This window comes from Helianthus annuus, chromosome 11 (assembly GCF_002127325.2).
Source record: "Helianthus annuus cultivar XRQ/B chromosome 11, HanXRQr2.0-SUNRISE, whole genome shotgun sequence".
NCBI lineage: Eukaryota > Viridiplantae > Streptophyta > Magnoliopsida > Asterales > Asteraceae > Helianthus > Helianthus annuus.
In genome coordinates this window covers 42,321,072-42,335,377 of record NC_035443.2, presented here as the reverse complement: position 1 = coordinate 42,335,377, position 14,306 = coordinate 42,321,072, and the positions used below count along the sequence as shown (strand labels likewise).

Sequence of the window (14,306 nt, the reverse complement as noted above, 5' to 3'; positions counted from 1 at the left end):
AGAAAAAGAAAAGAAAAAGAAAATGTGGTTGAATGATGGTGCATAATTCGACCAAATGAAGAACATGCCAAAATTTGGTCATTATGGTTTTTGATCGGGTCCTCAGGAAAGGATGAAGTGAAATGTGTGCAGATGGTTTGGCTTGGATTGAACATCCGCGCACCATTTCTGAAAGAGAAAGACAAAGACCTTCGCTGGTGCAATGTGGAAGACCAGCCGGACCCGGAGGTTTATGAACTTGTTGCTGTCAAGAGATTATTCAGTAGCTACAAATTCGACTTTGAAGTCCACACCGGGTGGATATCCAGTTGGGAGAGTACTTAGATTCTTTGCAATGCACGGAACAGTTGCAGGATACGTCTTTAAATTTCTAATCTCTCCTATACTTGTCGATATTTGAGCTGCTTTGTGAATTGTTATTATCTCGTACAGCACTCTTTGGCCTGACACGTTGATCTCAAATATCACCTCACACGTGATTGTTTCTTTGTGAAACTCGTCAATGTTGTCATGGTCCGCACCGCTTACCGACATGCCAACTCATTTTTCCAAAATTTGTTAAATCTTTTCTGATAAAACTTAATTTTGGTAAATGGCATTAAGGTCAAGCAAGAGTAAACCAACATCGGAAAATCATTTTTGTAAATATCTTTGTGTGTTTTTAAATTTATCTTAGTTTATTGATTTTAGGGGGAGTAAATTCAAAAATCTGAAAATCCAAAAACATCGAAAAATTTCAAAAACACAAAAACAATAGAAAAACAAAAATGAGTTTCCTGGCGAGCAAAAGAGAAAATGATAGTACATCAGTGGTCTATCCAAACCTCTTTAAACCTTAAATGAAAAACGATAAGCAGCTCTATATAAGATGTATCGGTAGGCTCACAATCATTTTAAAGTGTGCAGGGTGATATAAATCTTAATCGACTGAAGATCAGGTGGGAACCATTCATTGGCATATGGTCTTAGTACCGAAATTTCGTTTGATAGATTGCCGAGGTTCTGAGATATTCGGTCTTTATGCTGCTTATCATCTGGGTATCATGGTTGTATCTTTTACCGAAAAAAAATAACGGGGACGCAAGTCTAGATCTTCCATGATACTATACATACGTGTACATATTACATACTGCATTCGACCTCAATAAGTGATAAACAATCACATGTCCAAATCAAATAAGTGATAAAATATCACATTTATCCGGGTGTCAAGTTCGTCTCTCTGCTGTACGGAAGTACTGACCTGTTCACGGACTTGCACCTGTGCCCTCATGCATATGAAAATCAAGTTCCTCATCAATAAGTGATTATATCACATAGGACTTGTTTTCAAATCAAAATAAGTGAGTATCTCACAGCTTATACGGTCAAACAGATGATAATCGGTATACTCACCGGTAAGATGAACTCTCGTGCATACCTTGATACGGGAATGTGTCGTGATGTGGATGAACACCGGTCGGTAAGTATAAATCATACCTTAACGTATCCCCTCGCCATGATTACATCTGATAAGTTGAGCTTAAGTGGACAACAATACCGATAATTGTTATAGGATGCTTATCTTAATGTTAACTAACTGAACAACAAGAGTGTTTTGGCATGACCGTACACTGATATGATTCTCTTACCCTCGAAACTCGCAAAAAGAATGTTTGTATATATTTATTTATTTACTGCTTAACCTTTATTGTCTTCTTTTAAACAGTTTCGTCGTTTGGTGCATATCAGCACGACATTAGCGGTGATGTCGTTTGATAACACTCAAAGGATTTTAAATTGTTGTCCTTTACTTTCAAAAATACCAAAAAGATTTTAGGTGTGTTTTAATATAAACTTTATAAAAGCCAAAAAGATTTTCTTTCTACTTTATTTTCGATCGTACGATGTTGGAGCTCGAGTCTTCGTTACCTGAAACCTGAACGAAAACCGGATTGACTAAAATCTTCATAAACGGTCGAAATTTGCATGGTTTTGAAAGTTAAAGACTTAAATTGACAAATTTATTAAACTTTCAAACTGTCGGACGGTGTTTGATTGTGACATGGTCATTCGTGTGTCATTTGTGTATACTATATTCCAAGCAGTTGTTCTCATTATGCGTTTAGATTTCTTGCATGTGCAGATTCTAAAGGCTAGGAGAACACGGTCGATGACAAGCTTTGGAATGAAGACACAACGAGAAGGCGCTCAACTGATGAAGATGATCGAGTTGCCGCTGGCCATCACCAACACCACAAGGATCTCACTTCATAAAGATCAAGTCATTCGCGAGCATAACTCAAGGGGGAGCTTATGTTAAGGGGGAGTTTGTCAACACACTTCCTAAATGATACGGGTAGTTTGTTGATACACTCTCTGCTTTCAAGGCGTGAAGACTTTGAAGATCCTCCGACATTGAAGACTTGAAAGGACATCAGAGTTTTGGTAACTCAAAGACCAAAGACCGTCGAAGTTCGAGACGAGTCTACAACTATAGAAGATAAAGACAAAGCTACAGCCAAGGGGGAGATTGTTGGTGCACTTGTGTCTGTACTTTGTCTGTATTCGGTCTGTATGTAAACGATGTCCTAAGTTAGTCTGTAAGTTGACCAAGTCAACTATCCTCCTAGTTTGACTTGGCCAACAAGATGTAATTTGTTTGTCTGTATCGAAGGATAGCCTCGAAGGATACTGTTGATCCTTCGAGGTGATCGAAAGATAGGCTTCGAACTATAGACCTCGAAAGGTGATCTTTCGAGGTCCTTGCTGATCCTTCGAAAGCTTTCTATCCGAAAGATGATCCTTCGGACCATCTATCGGATCCTTCGACCAGATATCCTGTGCTGGGTATATATATACCCATGCAGTGTAGTGTGAAAGTCAGATGCACACTTAGAGAGACAGAAAGTTAGAGAGTAGAGAGCTTCTGTCCGAAACTCACACACACACACACTTTGAGAGTTTGCAAACTATTTGTAAACATTGTGCTTGTAACCGGAACCTTCATACGTATTAATACAGTGGTGTTAATCGGTGAACTCTTGTGTGTTTGTTTCTTTACTTGCTTCATCTCGGTTTGCCTACTAGCTTGGATTCCGCACTTGCTAGTGGGTTAGTATAACAAGGTTTAGGTTCGTAATCCTCCGCGAAAAGGGACCTACAAGATGTAAACTAAATACTAATCCGAATCGGTTCGAGCTCGTTTCACGAATTTAATAAAAATATATATATTCAAGTTAATTCGCCGTTAATCTTTACCATTCTTCGAGTTGAACGTTGAACAAAAGTTGACTGGGTTCACGAATTTCCTACTCAAAATTGTCCCTTATCTCGAAACTACACAATCTTGATCTTGTTCATATTCAAACATCAATCCTAAGAATCATTGTCTTCCGCTACAAATTATTTCGATAATCAACAATATGAAATCTCCAAAACTCCCATCATAACTTAGACAATATCGTAATTGTGTTCCAGATGTTCTCAAAAGTTTAGTCAAAGCGTTCTAATAATAGTACTTAAGCTTTAATTGTCAATCTGTCTTTTAAGCTTGATTATATTTTTTTCTATCAGCCTTTTCAGATTTATATATATTTATTTACAACATATTTACATTAGCATTTTAGGGCTGAGCCTGAGCATGAAGAAAGCATTTAAGATCGCGTTTGGGTCAAATTATCTGCAAGTATAGCTTACCTAAAAATAGGAATATTGATAAACGAATTCTTGTTGTTTGGAGATTGTTTAACAACTTAGACCTAAGAACCCAATAATAATCCCAGAGATATCAGTTTCCAACAAACCAATTGTAGTCTTAACAAAACCATTGACTTTTTCTTATATGCTTTTATTTATTTATTGGGACCACCATTCAGCGCATGCTCTATATATACGCTCCTCTAAGGCATTCTCACTCACAATTTCATCCAGTTCAAGAACCGTAACAGTTTGCAATCATCCTACAATGGCTTCTACCTGCTACCTTTACGTCTTTGTGGTTGCACTATTTTCCGTCACAACCAATGAGATGTGTTATGCTTCACGCAATTTGCTGCAAGCTAATCCAACTGTGCCACAACCACAAATACCCTCCATTCCAACACTTCCACAACCACAGATGCCCACCATCCCGACACTCCCACAACCACAAATACCCACCATCCCAACACTCCCACAACCACAGATGCCCACTATTCCCACAATCCCTACATTCCCTAATATGCCCAAAGTATCCTTTCCCCCATTGCCTTCTATGCCTACCATCCCAAACCTTCCAACAACTCTTCCAAGCATTCCTTTCTTCGCTCCACCTCCATCTAAAAAGTAGACAATAAACAATCGCTACTAGATCAGAAGAAGCTTGTTACATGTCATTGATCTAGCCATTAGAAGGGTCCTTGATTCAACTATTTTACATGATTGTTGAGTGTTTTCTCATGTACTTTTTGTTTTCTTGTTTCTGTATTCTTTGTGTGGTTTGATATACTTTGTTGTAATATATTGTTAATGTAAATTTAAAAGTCCCACTTTTACCTTTTAGTGTTAAAGCGTCATGTTAATGAATAGGGAAAATTTGATTTATCTATTATATCACTACTAGAAAACTCAAAATTTCTTACACCGTTTTTCGTCAAAAATGCGTCACAAATAGCGATATTTATGACTAATTTACGAGGAAAATTTGATTTATCTATTATTTATGCTGATGACAATGTTCAATAACTAAATGAAAAGCAGCAGAAACATTCAGTGATCTTGTTGGATGAAAATTGCTGTTTGCAAGAGTAACGCCAACGAATATATTGAATTGGTCGTTCCGGGTTATAAATGAAGAAGTGTTGGAGAGTTATAAATCAATCATATCGAATGAAAAGCTTATTCAAAATATCAATTGTTTTGGATTATAAGTGGTTTTGAGGTGTGGATTTAGTAGCCGAAGTGATGTAGTCCAAAAATACTTTGAACAAGAGGTGATTGCCATGGAGGTTTTGTTGTGAACATTCAAAGAGAAAATCCGAAGCATAGTTGTTTGATCAAATCAGATAAACAATAGGACCTTTTTCTTTACTTTTTCAAAAAAAAAAAAAAAAAAAAAAACCAAAATCTCCAATAAAAAACCGGTGCAATTGTCCATCTTACGCCTGGCAAAAAATGTCAAATGAGTAGAATTATTAATAACTCTACAGGTATAAAACCTTCACATATTTCAGAGTTGATTACTCGGATGGTCGTCCTGTTTTATGAATTTCGAGGGACAACTTGTCCACGGTCGGTATGATATATGACAAGGTTTTTAGTATCCAAGAATCTAATCGAACGTTGTTAAGTTATTTAGTATCTAAAGGGGCATTAACCATTACACATTTTTTGTAGAGGCGTTAAAATGCTGATGTGGTGAAAAATGCCTCTTATGGGTAACCATTATGGATAGTCTGATATATTAAAAATAACACGTCTACATTAGAGTTCAAGTTGAAGTAGAATCTTGTCCTTATAACCTTATGTAGGAGTAGTAGACAGCAATGAGTTCAAATAATTATTTTCAGATCACGGTCATTATGACACTTATTAGGATTATACTGCTTGTTATAATCATAATTAAGGCATTAGTTTAGTCACAGCCTACATCAATGCTAAATTATAATATTTTAGCTTTTAGTCTTAGTCAGTCTTTTAAGGTTACTATTCTTTCTATCGTCCTAGTCAGAAATACATTTTATATTTTACAACATTTAGATTTTGCATAAACATTATAGCAAAAAGCATGATGCAAATGTTTGAGATTGAGTTTGGGTCAACTTTTCTGCAGATATAGCTTACCTAAGGATAGGAATATCGATAAACAAATTCCTCTTGTTTGGAGATTGTTTAACAACTATAGACCTAAGAACCCAATAATAATGCCAGATATCAGTTTCCAACTAACCAATTATAGTCTTAACAAAACTAGTGACTTTTTCTTATATTCTTTAATATATATTAGGACCATCGTTCGGTGCATTCTCTATATATACACACTCCTTTGTGCGTTCTCCATATATACACTGATCTGTTGTGCTTTCACTCACAATCTGATATAGTTCTAGAGCCTCAACAGTTTGCAGTCATCCTACAATGGCTTCTGCCTGCTACCTTTACGTCTTTTCCCTTGCACTATTCTCCATCACAACCAATGAGATGTGTTATGCTTCACGCAATTTGCTGCAAGCTACTCCAACAGTGCCACAACCACAAATACCCACCATTCCGACACTTCCACAACCACAGATGCCCACCATCCACTACAAGAACATCGTCGGTATTGCTCGGACGCTATTGACTGACTGTCGCCGGTATTGATGGCTGTCGCCGGTATTGATGCTGCACTTTTAGCGACGACAGATGTCGTCGCTAAAAGTGTCGCCGGTGTTGACTTTCGTCGGTAAAGGGTAAAGAACAATAGCGGCGACACGTGTCGCCGCTAAAAGTCTATTTTTTTTTTTAATACAGCAGCTGTATATACAGCTGCCCAGCCAGTTTTACGGCCGAAAAAAACAAAACCTGCCTATTTTCAAACAACGCAAGCATACGCAATGAACATAATCAACATATACTAAAGGTAATCTAATTAAAAACTACGTTTAAGTCGTACATTATATCCTACAACGTTTAATTAAATCCAAAGCATACATTAAAAACAAGTCACTCATCGTCATCGTTATCGTTGGGTTCATCGTCGGATTCATTATCGAATAAGTTGTCAGAATCGTAGCCTTTTGACTTTCCTTTTCCTTTTCCTTGTGAAGCAAGATAGTTGTTAAGTTGGCTCAAAAATGACGGGGTTTGGAACAAGCTGTTAACAAAATCCTACAATAATAGATAGCAAAACGTATATTAGCATATTAATTAACGCTACCAACATATATTTAACAAGGAAACATGCGTTCGTTTGTAATTTTTTAAATTGCGCAGTTTACCTCGGAAAAGGGTTCTTGCGTCCGAGCTTGCGAAGACGACATGTTAGATGACGAGTGCGAGGACGTGTTGGAAGAAGGTTTAGGCCCCATCCCGCGGTACCATCCTCGCCGCTCACCCAACGCTTCCTGATACGGGGCAATTGGCGGACCCTCACCGCTCCATTGACTTGTGGCCTGTTGTATGTTCCGCTGTATTTTACGAAGATGATTAAATATATGTGTGTGTATATATATATATATATATATATTTGTTATAGAAAATAATACTTAAAAGAAATACTTACGTAATTTTGTTCAGCAACCGGATCAACCCAATTCCCTTGATTGTCCGTGTGGGTTTTAGCATACGTAGGTACCCAATCCATATCCTGTTTAACATTAAACTTAGATTAGACATTAAATAAACAAAAGCTTACACACACGCACACATACATAAAACATTACATTTTTATAGGCGGTGCTACCGTACGAAGATGTCCCCCCACGGTATGGGAATTGTTGTTTCTCGCGTACTAGTGTGTTGGCCTCGCTTCTTTTAATATATTTAGCTTCCCGGAAACCTTCAATGGTTCTCAACCAGTTATCATAGGGCATATCCTTGGGATGGAATGCCCGTGCACTCTCAAGATCATTGTAACCTCCCTTGCTCTTAAATAATTTTTTAGCCTCGTACTTGCGGTCAGAGTACCGCTTCATAAGCACAGCCCTAATGCCACCCGTCAAGTTTTTGGCCTCATAGTCACGTTCCACTTCATCAAAATTGAAATTTTCCTACAAATTAAATAAAAAAGTTAAAATATCATATATAAATTAGATTTGCATGTGCTTAAATATTTGATAAAATTTTATGCATATAAGTTATTTACCCGTAAGTGGTTCATGAGGGCATCCTTGTAATGTTGTTCAACGTTATCCCATCCAATTTTATCGAAGGGGATGGACCGCCACATATACAGGCCGGCCTCCCGTGAAAACATATCCCTTGATTTACCAACAGGGGTATACGTCACCTGCCTGTCAAACGTAAGCGATACAGGCCCCCCCGCTTTTACCAGACGCCTTAGTTTCTCGTTTTTTGCTTTCCCCCTAACCCTCTTCGGGGGAACCGCTGCAATTAAAACAAAAATAATTAGTAACAACATTTATAATATATAAAATATAAGGACTACAAAATAATTTAGTAAAAGACTTACCGTCTGTCTCATGTGTGCCACGAAATCCACCAGGAGGAATCGGTGGATCACCAGCGCCGTCACCCCCATGTCCCCAGGGGGCCACATCAGCCATCAGATACGCGAATATCAACAATATCGAAAACATACTCCCTATAAAGTTACAAATGTTACAGCATGTGTATCTAATACAAATTAAGGGAAAGTACAACAAGTGTAACTCAAATTCAAATAAATATTTCAAACAAGTGTTAATCAATTACAAATCAATAAAAATTACAATAACTTTTCTTTTAGTCAGACTCCACATAATCGGGATCATCCTCATCATAAGCAGCCTCGACCTCATCAGAATCAGTCTCGACTTCAAACACTTCATCGACGGTGGCCGTTGGGGGATCAACTTCAATTGAAGGCTCACCCGCAGTAACATGAGAAGATCCAATTTGAAAGTATTGGGTCAAGTCAATGACAAGTGGACAGTCAGATGAAGAGTTGTTGTCAACAACGTCACTATCTTCTAAGCTTTTGCCAACATTTTGAACCTTATTGACGCGGTCATCACTTAATGGCCGATCCCAAATTCTTCGATGATTAACATTTTCGACTACCCACCTATGTTTATTTTTTTGGTTTCGAGACGTTTCTTGGATGAAGAACACTTGTTTGGCTTGCGAAGCAAATATGAGTTGATCGTCTTTGTCCCATTCATGTTCAGTGCTTATACTGGTGATATTATTGTCATGGTTTACACCCCTTTGAGTATCAAACCACTTGCACCGAAATAGGACAGTGGAATAATCATTTGTATAACGCAACTCAATAATTTCTTCTAATTGGCCATAAAATTTCACACCGTTCTCTCCAACCACTTCCACCCCAGAGTTTTGCGTTGCGCATTTTGCATCACGTTCAAGTGTCTTAAACCTAACACCGTTGACTATGCAAGCAGTGTAAGTGTAAGCAGTCATTTTCGCACAAATTGAAAGAGCATACAACTCCGGGTGGAATTCTGGAGAATTTTGTGTTTTCATCGAATGGACCTAAAAAATATATAGTAATAATGTTTGTTATATATGTATTACCTAGCAAGTATAGAGTAATGAGTGTTATATATGTATTATACCTTATGGAGAAACCATCCCGGAAATTTGGTTTTAAGATCATCATGGGGATGTGTATGTTTGAATTCACTACATTGATGACAAATATAAGAAAGGAACGAAAAATACCAATTAACAGATTATGAAATGTTAAAGATAGAAGCACTCACTTCATGTACTCCCTAACTTCTGCGCAGTTTTCGAGGACAAACCATTCCATCTTGCTTTTTTCGATGAATGATAGATATTTCTCCTTTCTTGCGCCAACATAACGACATTTTGACTCAAACACCCATAACTTTCTTTTTTCAACAACGACATCATCGTTTCTATCTGGGCGATTGAACTTAGTCTGAACATCTTTAAGGTACATTGAACAAAATGTTAGAGCTTCTTCAAACACATAACATTCAGCTATACAACCTTCAGGCCTTGCCGGGTTTTTAACATAGTTCTTTAGTTTTTTCATGTACCTTTCAAATGGATACATCCATCTAAAAGCTACTGGACCTCCCGCAATCGCTTCATCAGGTAAATGCACAAGTAAATGAACCATAATGTCAAAAAACGCAGGTGGATAGATCATCTCTAACTTGCATAAGATGGTAACAATGTCATCCTTTGCTTTCTTCATATCATCCACCGATAGTGTTCTAGAGCAAAGTTGCTTAAAGAACATACAAAGGTCTACTATTGGTGTAGATGTATCTTTAGTCAAAAGCCCTCTAACCCCAATCGGTATCAAACGTTGCATGAGGATATGACAGTCATGAGATTTCAACCCGGTAATGTTAGCATTGTTATCTGTCACCCTCTTACTGATATTCGATCCAAACCCATCTGGTAATTTAACATTTTTTATAAACTGACAAAAAAGTTTTCGATCATCGGACTTGAATGAGTACTTTGGGTGGGGACTTAAGAACTTGCCACCCGATTGTTTCAGCCATTGTGACGGCCGAATGTTTAGTTTTTCCAAGTCAGACCGCGCATTTGGCGTGTCTTTGCTCTTATCGTTCATCAGAAGAGTACCGAGCAAGCTGTCGCACACATTTTTCTCTATATGCATTACATCTAAGTTATGTTTCAGCTGCAGAGAAGACCAATACTCAAGGTCAAAAAATATGCTTCTTTTGGACCAGTTCAACTCGAAATCTGACCGGGTTATCCTCCTACCTCCAAAATCTGGATGCTTGCCTGGTAGACGATTAATTAAACGACCTAGTTGAGCTTCTATGTCAGCTGGGCTAAACTGTCTCGGAGGGTCTCGTGTCTCGGGTCTCCCGTTAAAGTCGAGACTTGTTCTCCAAGGATGGTTGGCATCTAAGAACCGGCGATGGCCAACATAAGCACATTTACCAGTTACACGTATTGAAGGAGTGTCTTGGTTACAAGTTGGGCATGCCATGTAGCCTTGTCCGCTCCAACCTGATAGGCTACTACGGGCTGGAAAGTCATTTATGGTCCATAACAACGCCGCCTTCATTGTGAAGTATGTGTTTGTTGCTGCGTCTTTAGTACGTACACCTGTCTGCCACAATTGCTTAAGCTCATCCACTAACGGTCTAAGGAAAACGTCCATGTCTTTCCCCGGTGATTTAGGGCCAGGAATCAACAAGGTCAACATGAATGTGGACTCTCGCATGCATAGCCAGGGAGGCATATTATATGTGGTGAGTATAACCGGCCACGTGCTATGAGTCGAGGATCCACTACCGTTGTGAAAGGGATTAAAACCGTCAGCTGCAAGCCCTAAGCGAACATTTCGTGGCTCCATCGCGAAGTTTGGGTACTTTTTATCAAAGTCTTGCCATGCAGATCCATCAACTGGATGACGCATAGTCCCATCTTCCGATCGTCCGGTACTATGCCATATCATATCTTTCGCTGTGTGCCTTGAACAATACAAACGTCGTAGTCTAGGCGTCAAAGGAAAGTATCGTAACACCTTACGAGCCACCTTCGTGCCTTTTGTGTCTTTATCGACCCATCGACTCTCATTACAAACGGGACAATTTTGCAAGGACTCGTTTTCTTTCCAAAAGAGAGCACAATCATTTGTGCACACATCTATCATCTCATATGCCAAACCAATCTTCTTAAATGTCTTCTTAGCTACATAATACGAAGGGGGAATCTTGTTGCCTTCTGGCATTGACTCTCGCAACAACGAGAGGAGTCGATCTACTCCTTCATTTTGAAAATGGTACGTATCCTTTATATTCAAAAGTTTTGCTAAAAAGTCGATAGAAGAAAACTTAGTACAACCAGGATATAATTCTGTTTCAGCTTCCTTTATCAGGTCTTCAAAATCATCAACAACACCGCTACTATCTCCATTCGAGTTCTCTTGGTTAAGGTATGTATCTTCTTCCATACGCTCCCCCCTAATGTCTTCAATAACGTTTACCATACCGTCTTGTGGCGCAACATCGTTTACTTGTGCAATTGGAGTCGTGTCCCTGTGATAGGTCCACGAAGTGTATTCCTTCCAAAATTTGTTAATACGCAAATGGTATTTCATTTCTGCCATAGTTATTAAGCCGGAATTTTTACATTGGGTACACGGACATCTAACTTCATCGTGGTTTTTTATCACTCTTTCACACATCTCGATAAATGACTCGAGTCCTTGCTTGTAGTGAGGTGAATGACGTGGGGAATCAATCCAACTTTTATCGATAGGCATTATGCAACTGAAAGAAAATCTAATTTAGGATTAACAAGACAAGGGTAGGCTGCTAAACCCACTTTTTGAACACTTTATCTCACATGTGAATGTGTATTACATGATTGTTTGTTTAAGAAAAATTCGGCAGCATTTCCTCTTAGCTCCCAAGTATATATGTAATGATATATATACCCGAGGAGCAAAGAGAAAATGATAACCGAATCCTTCTTAAACAAACAATCATGTAATACACATTCACATCCTAAATGAGATAAAGTATTCAAAAAGCAGTCCCAAGATAAACGGGGACAACCCGAAATTAATTTCTAAATCAATTTCGGGCGGGTATTTCTAAGCTCGCTATGTTTAAAATGATTACTTCAAACACGGGTACAATTTTTTAAGCTTGTTATGTTCTTAATGATTGTTTTAAATTTTGGGCGGAATGTTATGTTTTAAATCATGATTTCAATTTCGATTGGGTGTTTTCTTAGCTCGTTATGTTTGAAATGATGATTTCATACATACTAACATACACAATTTACATACCTAAACTAAAAATTATACAATTTCTAAACTTAAAAAAAAACGAACCATTATACAATTTACATACACATTTTTCAAATACACCTACATTATACAATGTAAACATACTAACAATTATACAAACATACATACATTCATTCATACACTTACATACCCACATACAACTTAAACTAAAAATTATACAATTTACATACTAACAATAATACAAACATACATACTAACATACTAAACTAAAAATTATACATTTTCTAAACTTTAAAAAAAAAAAACTAACCATTATACAATTTACATACACATTTTTCAAATACACCTACATTATACAATTTACATACTAACAATTATACAAACTTACATACATTCATTCATACACTTTACATACTAACAATCATACAAACATACATACTAACATACACAATTTACATACCAAAACTAAAAATTATAGAATTTCTAAACTTTAAAAAAAAAACTAACCATTATACAATTTACATACACATTTTTCAAATACACCTAACATACACAATTTACATAACAAAACTAAAAATTATAGAATTTCTAAACTTAAAACAAAAAAAAAAAAATAAAAAATAAAAAAAAACAATTTACATAACAATCATACCAACATACAAACATACATACTAACATACACAATTTACATAACAAAACTAAAAATTATAGAATTTCTAAACTTAAAACAAAAAAAAAATAAAAAATAAAAAAAAAACAATTTACATAACAATCATACCAACATACAAACATACATACTAACATACACAATTTACATAACAAAACTAAAAATTATAGAATTTCTAAAATTAAAACAAAAAAAAATAAAAAATAAAAAAAAACTAACCGGTTTTTGAGGTGGTGACCGGAGAAGAGATGGTGGTGACCGGAGAAGAGATGGCGGTGACCGGAGTTTCTTCCACAAACACAAAAATACACAAAAAATAGCAAAAATTAAAGCCTATAATGCGTATGTAACAAATGTAGAGAAGAAATGTAGCATAAACATGTTAAACTAACCGAGTGGGCCAAAATTCGGGAAGAACCGGCGGTGGAAGGAAGAAATTTGGGGGGAAAGTGAAGAAGAAAGAGGGAAAGTCGCTGATAAAGTGTTTTTACGTTTCGACTTTTAGCGGAGACGCTATGTCGCCGGTATTGATCCTGTCGTCGCCGCTATTGGGTTAATCAGGATAAGATTTGTGTGGCTAGGGTTTAATGTGGGACACAGACTTTTAGCGGAGACAGCTGTCGCCGCTAATAACCTAATTTTGTCGCCGGTATTGCCTTTCAAGTCCCCAACCGTTAGATCAGGATTTTGATCAACGGCTGGGGTTTGGTCTCAGGTTGTGTCACACGGATCGACCAATAGCGGCGACACAAGGGCCGTCGCCGCTAATGGTGTCGCCGCTAAAAGCCTCCCTTTCTTGTAGTGATCCCCACACTCCCACAACCACAAATACCCACCATCCCCACACTCCCACAGCCACAGATGCCCACCATACCAACAATCCCTACATTCCCTAATATGCCCAAAGTATCCTTTCCTCCATTGCCTTCTATGCCTACCATCCCAAACCTTCCAACAACTCTTCCAAGCATTCCTTTCTTCGCTCCACCTCCATCTAAAAAGTAGACAATGGGCGATCTCTGCTAGATCCGAAGAAAATGCGTAGATTCATTGATCTAGCCATTAAAAGGGTCATTGATACAACTTTTTTACATGATTGTTGAGTGTTTTCTTATATACTTTTTGTTTGTTTTTTTTTTTTCTGCGTTCCTTGTGTGGTTTGATATACTTTGTTGTAATATATTGTTACTGTAAATTTAAAAAGTTCTAGTATTTTAAACCTTTTAGTGTTAAAGCCTCGTATTT

The 14,306-nt window shown here is 37.4% G+C and overlaps 2 protein-coding genes across 2 annotated transcripts; both read right to left on the bottom strand.

Annotated features, from left to right (window-relative positions):
- Positions 1-6,570: 6,570 nt before the first annotated feature.
- On the bottom strand, positions 6,571-13,861 carry LOC110890113. The gene is made up of 8 exons (XM_035979389.1): positions 13,454-13,861; positions 13,281-13,349; positions 8,132-8,263; positions 7,805-8,046; positions 7,383-7,709; positions 7,223-7,306; positions 6,939-7,127; positions 6,571-6,828 (listed from the first exon to the last, which is right to left on the bottom strand). The coding sequence occupies exons 3-8, from the start codon at positions 8,256-8,258 to the stop codon at positions 6,664-6,666; spliced, it is 1,134 nt and encodes a 377-aa protein (XP_035835282.1). The 5' UTR covers positions 8,259-8,263; positions 13,281-13,349; positions 13,454-13,861; the 3' UTR covers positions 6,571-6,663.
- LOC110890112 lies at positions 8,323-10,924 on the bottom strand. Its single transcript, XM_022137683.2, has 3 exons — positions 9,384-10,924; positions 9,237-9,303; positions 8,323-9,153 (listed from the first exon to the last, which is right to left on the bottom strand). The coding sequence occupies exons 1-3, from the start codon at positions 10,874-10,876 to the stop codon at positions 8,404-8,406; spliced, it is 2,310 nt and encodes a 769-aa protein (XP_021993375.2). The 5' UTR covers positions 10,877-10,924; the 3' UTR covers positions 8,323-8,403.
- Positions 13,862-14,306: the final 445 nt, after the last annotated feature.